Source organism: Rhipicephalus sanguineus, chromosome 3, assembly GCF_013339695.2.
Source record: "Rhipicephalus sanguineus isolate Rsan-2018 chromosome 3, BIME_Rsan_1.4, whole genome shotgun sequence".
Lineage (NCBI taxonomy): Eukaryota > Metazoa > Arthropoda > Arachnida > Ixodida > Ixodidae > Rhipicephalus > Rhipicephalus sanguineus.
The window spans coordinates 65632112-65638059 of NC_051178.1; the positions used below are offsets into that span (position 1 = coordinate 65632112).

General features: G+C 52.7%; 1 protein-coding gene across 1 annotated transcript; it reads left to right on the plus strand.

The window, feature by feature from the left end:
- The first annotated feature begins 579 nt into the window (after positions 1-579).
- LOC119385528 (uncharacterized protein K02A2.6-like) lies at positions 580-4385 on the plus strand. The gene is made up of 2 exons (XM_037652947.1): positions 580-724; positions 1369-4385. The coding sequence occupies exons 1-2, from the start codon at positions 580-582 to the stop codon at positions 4383-4385; spliced, it is 3162 nt and encodes a 1053-aa protein (XP_037508875.1).
- Positions 4386-5948: the final 1563 nt, after the last annotated feature.

Sequence of the window (5948 nt, forward strand, 5' to 3'; positions counted from 1 at the left end):
TCACGGTGCTTCCGATCAATTTGTTATCGATGACTTCGTTTATGTACAAGGCATAAGCTTAGAAAAGCCTACCATCCCAAAACAAATGGCCCCACTGAACGCTTGAATCGTACGATCATCAATATGAAAGATGCCGATGTATATTTCGACTGATAATCGGTACGGGACGCTGCGCCACCTTTTGTCACCTTCGCATACAACACCTGGCGCCATGACACTTCTGGGTAATTTCCCTTCTATCGTTGTATGGAAGGTGTCGCGGGCGCAGCCACTAGGAGATGGCGCTATGTGTACCGCATCACGTGACGAGTGGAGGATCACGTGGGAATATGCTCGCTGGGACCTGGGTGTGTGATCGTGTCTGTTGAGCTAACATGTAGCCGCGCGTGCCCGCGTGCTTTAATCCTTAAGTAATTAAACAGTTGTCGTTATCCGTCTGCTCGTTCGTGTGCTCTGTTCTCGACCACGACATGGCGGCAGCGGCGGGATACGTGGAAGTCACGACAACGCAGTGAAGAAGGCACCGGACAAGTAGGCCTAACAAACGCCGGCACCGCAACACGGAACTTTGCAGCACCCATGGCAACGCCTACAGTGCCCGCAGCTCAGCCTGCAACGCCGCTCAACCCTTTCGTCGTCGAACTGCCGGAAAAGCTGAACTTTCGGAGACCCGAGGAGTGGAAGCGGTGGTTTACGCGATGGGAAATGTACCGCGTCATCTCAGGTTTGAAGAAACAAGACGACGAAACCCAGGTGAACACACTCATTTACGCAATGGGCCGTGAAGCAGAAGATATCCTGGCGTCGCTCAAACTTTCCGACGCTGAGAAACTCAACTACGACGCGGTAACACTAGCGTTCGCGAAACATTTCGTGCCGCGGACGAACGCGATATACGAGCGGGCGAAGTTCAATAGCCGGCGACGCGTTCGTAACCGAACTCTACAGACTAGCCGAAACCTGCGAGTACGGAGATCTGAAAGAAGAATTGATCCGCGATAGGCTCGTGGTCGGTCTCGCAGACACGCAACTAAGCGAGAAACTGCAACTTAACGCCGAGCTGACTCTTGAAGCCGCCGTCACCGCTGCACGCAACTCAGAAACGATCAAGCAGCAGCAAAAAGATCTACGGCCGCAGCAACAGACGCCTGCGGCTATAGACGCCATGCGTGGATGCTCGAAGAGCAAAGGAAAGCCAAATCAGCGCTGTAAAAAAACACAGCGCGATCAAACGGCGCTGACGTGCAAAGTGGTGTGGCTCAACAACGCACCCACCATCACGCACTATGTGCCCGGCGAACGGGAAAATATGCAGTGCCTGCGGCAAAAAGGGACGCTTTGCCGCCGTGTGCTTGTCTGCCTCTCCAGGGAAGAAAAAGAGCACCCACCAAGCCGTTTTGGAAGAGGTTTATTTGGGTCAATTGACTGACCAACAGGACTCTGGGCCGTGGAGGACTGACGTTACAGTAAATGGCTCGCCAATGAAGTTCAAAGTAGACACCGGTGCAGATGTTACCGCTATACCTACAAGCCTCTACAACGAACAAGTCATGGGTAACCTGAAGCAGGCCCAGAAACAGCTGCTGGGACCCGGCCGGACCAAAATCGCAACAATGGGTCTGTTCAGCGCAACCTTGTGCTGGAATGGCCGAGTGTGTCAAGAAGAAGTTTACGTGATCGACAAGTTACACGATGCGCTTCTCGGACGTCCTGCAATCAAATCATTGGATATCCTTCCAAGCCTCCTCGAAGTCACAGCGTCAACAAGCAAGGTCAGCGACCCTGCCAACATTCTCTGCCACTACCCCAACTTGACTACAGGCCTGGGTCTTCTCAAGACGGAATACAGGATAATATTACTCCCCGATGCCAAGCCAAGCGCTATTACGTATCCGCGGCGAGTACCCCTGCCCATGCTGCCCAGTTTGAAACGTGAGTTGGAGAGAATGGAGAACCTTGGCGTCATCAGAAAGGTCGACGAGGCCACAGAGTGGTGCGCGCCTATGGTAGTCGCGAAAAAGAGAGGAGGCGAGCTTCGAATCTGCGTCGACTTCGGAGGGTTAAACAAGAACTTTTTGCGGGAACGAGTTGTAATGCCCACCGTCGACGAATGTTTGGCCAGACTTGCCGGAGCTACATGGTTCAGCAATCTTGATGCAATGGCTGGTTATTGGCAAGCTCCGCTAGCACCAGAGTCCCAGAAGTACACCACTTTTCTGACGCCATTCGGCCGGTTTCAGTTCCTCCGATTGCCCTTTGGAATTTCGACAGCACCCGAGTTTTTCCAGAGAGAAATGCTAAGAGTTCTAGAAGGCGTTGAAGGCCAAGCGTGTCTACAAGACGACATTATAGTGTTTGGCCCTTCAAGGGAAGAACATGACGCACGACTGCACAAAGTACTGCAGCGCCTGCAAGAAGCTGGCATCACCTTGCACGCAAAAAAATGCGTACTACACCAGCAGTCAGTGAGATTCCTGGGACACATTGTGTCTGCGAATGGTATCAGTGCCGACCCTGAGAAGGTCAGCGCACTATGTCCCCTAGCAGAGCCTACAGATGTAACAGAAGTGAGGTCCTTCTTGGGAATGGCCAACCACTTGGCCAAGTTTCTCCCAGGGCTCTCGCAGCTCACCAAACCGTTACGTGACCTGCTTCACAGCGACGCTGAATGGTGCTGGGACAAGCCACAGCAAGAAAGCTTCAACGCCGTCAAGAAAGCATTGACGACGACTCCAGTGCTTACTCACTACGACCCTTGTAGTCATCACACTGTGTCGGCGGATGCATCGTCGTACGGTCTTGGAGCAGTCCTCCTTCAAGAGACAGCGGGTCAGAGACTTCCAGTAGCCTATGTCTCAATATCCCCCTCTGACACGGAGACGCGATATGCGCAAATAGAGAAAGAAGCACTGGCAGTTGCATGGGCCCGCGAGCATTTCCGCTCCTATCTCATTGGTCTGCAGTTTCACGTGGAAACTGATCACAAGCCACTGGTGCCATTGCTGTCATCAAGCCGCCTGGACGAGCTTAGTCCCCATCTGCAACGGTTCCGTATGAGAATCCTCGAGTTCGATTACACCATTGCCCACATCCCAGGCAAGGAAATTCATACAGCCGATGTGCTCTCAAGGAAATCGCAGAAGGAAACGGACAACAGCAGCCCAAGGAGCCTTAGCAAGGCCATCGTAGAACATGAAATTCTCACTGTGGAACTTCTGCCTGCTTCCCACGATATGCTTGAAAAGATAAAGGCAGCACAAGAGAACGATCCTGTTCTAGCAAGAGTTAGGGACTACTGCACGACGTCGTGGCCCAAAGAAGTGGCACTACCTCCGGACGTGCAGAGGTATTCAGCATTTGCCCATGAACTGACACAAGTGGATGGCATTTTACTCAAAGGCAGCCGCATTGTCATTCCACCAAGCATGCAAAGTGATGTGCTAGAACACTTGCATGCCGGTCATCAGGGCATTGGGAGATGTAGGGCTCGAGCCACTCAATCGGTGTGGTGGCCAGGCATTAACCAGCACATCCAAAGTTATGTGTCAAGATGCCCTGTCTGCCAACATCACCGTAAACCACACGCCGAGCCTATGATATTCTCCCCACTTCCTAAACACCCATGGGAAGCGATAGGAATCGATCTCTTCTGTGTGGATGGTGTTAACTACCTCGTAGTTGTGGACTACTACTCACGTTTCTGTGAACTCAAAAAGTTGAAGCGTACCACCACAGAGAACATAACACAAGCACTGAGTCAGATCTTCGCGCGCTTTGGGGCACCGGCTATCATACGATCAGACAACGGCCCTCAGTTTGCTTCGGCACAATTCAAAGCGTTTGTCAAGCAATGGGGATCAAGTCACGTAACCAGCAGCCCCTACTTCCCTCAGAGCAACGGCGCGGCAGAAAGAACAGTTCAGACTGCTAAACAGCTGATCAAGAAATCGCCGAACATACACAAGGCTCTGCTCGCGCATAGAGACACACCAGGGAAAGAAGGATTCACACCAGCGGAACTCCTCATGGGAAGGCGCCTAAGAACCGACGTGCCCGTGGCACCACACGTGCTGAGGCCACAGTGGAGCACCGTAGAATTTACTAAACGAAATGAAGCCTACAAGGTCAAGCAGGGCCAACAATATAACCGGAGACATAGGACCTTGGCAAGAGAGCTCGTTCAACCGCAGACAGCCGTCCGCATTCTGTCTGGTGCTCCAACAACAAGGACCATCATTGGGCCAGCTCACACGCCTCGTTCGTATGTAGTGAGCACACCTGGAGGTCTCACGAGACGCACCAGCAAACATCTCCAGCCGCTACAACCTGTGGCGACAACAAGAAGTGGACGAACCGTGAGAGCTCCGAGTCGGCTTGACCTGTGACAAGAGCAGGAGGGTCACTTCAAAGAAGAGGAGGTGTCGCGGGCGCAGCCAGTAGGAGATGGCGCTATGTGTACCGCATCACGTGACGAGTGGAGGATCAGGCGGCAAGATGCTCGCTGGGACCAGGGTGTGTGATCGTGTCTGTTGAGCTAACATGTAGCCGCGCGTGCCCGCGTGCTTTAATCCTTAAGTAATTAAACAGTTGTCGTTATCCGTCTGCTCGTTCGTGTGCTCTGTTCTCGACCACGACAGCAGGGAACCGACCTTGCTTTTCTGACACGCTCTTGCGCAACCCTGCCAATCTGTCGACAGCGTATGCTTGCCATGCCGTTACCACAATCCAAATAGCGTGTCAAATCGTCCATCGCCGCCTTTCTGAATTTCGAGATGCTTCAAAAACATCCATACAACTGCCACGACCCGGACGCCCGCTTTGAGGTGGGTGACCAAGTCTCCGTCTCAGCATGTTGACCTGTCTGAATAGCTGCTTTCGGAATAATGTGGCCTCTACCGTGCCCTACAACAAGTTACCGACTTCACCTATGCAATAGGGCCGCTAGACTCTACTGCGTCTTCCACATCTTCAGAAGTCGTCCACGTCGCACGCTGAAGCGGCACCTTCCGCCCACCGTAATTCAAAGCAGCAGTGACAAAATTTCAAGTTCAACATGTGGCCTTCGCTTGATAGCTTGGTATGTGTAACCTTTTTGAGCGAAGTATGAAATGTGTCCGTTACGTAGAAGGTATTTTATTTCGAGGGCAAACAGCATCCGTAGGTTCAACGGAGCTCTCAGCACCATGCGTCATCGACAGTGCTACGACGTGTTCAGCGGGCCCCAGGCTACGCCTCAGACGTTCACTGACGATGCGCTAGTAACGACAACGTCGACGATTCCAGTGTTGCCATCGTGATGCCGACTGATGGCGACGTCTGGCAGCTGCTTCACTTCGATTGTCTGTGTTGAACGGGCGTGTATTAGCGCGGTACATCAAAGAAAGGAACACGATATAGACGTAGAGCTAAGAAGCCGCTAACTAGCTAGCGCCTACCTATCTCTACGCCTGTGTCGTGTTCCTTTCTTTTAGGTACCGCGCTAATGCAGACTTGTTCATGGATGACCAACTAGCCCCATCGGCAACCCTTCTTTGTGTGATGGTTCGTCTGAAAACCAGCGTCACCGCACCGCTTCGAATGGTTTGTCGTGTGCTCCTCAGCTTGTGATGATTTGGCGCGAAGATCTCAATGGCGTTACGTGCCAGGATGTCGTGAGACAGTTGTGCGTGAGTGACATCAGTGGCGTTGCAAGTACCGCAAGAAGGAATGTCTTTGCCGCTGAGAGCTCCAACAGTTGTTTATGAAAGCTTCCAGGTAGGGCAGCGCAAGCAATTTACGTCTCTGCACGCGTCTTCGCAATGCATTGAACGTTGGTCTCACATACAGAGAATGTGGTCTTCTGGAGAGTTCAATAGTGGCATGGGCGAGACGCGCCAGCAGGGATGCCTGACTGGGGAGGAGACGCGCAGGGCTTTGACAGCCTGTGTGTGTGGGGGGGGGGGGGGGGT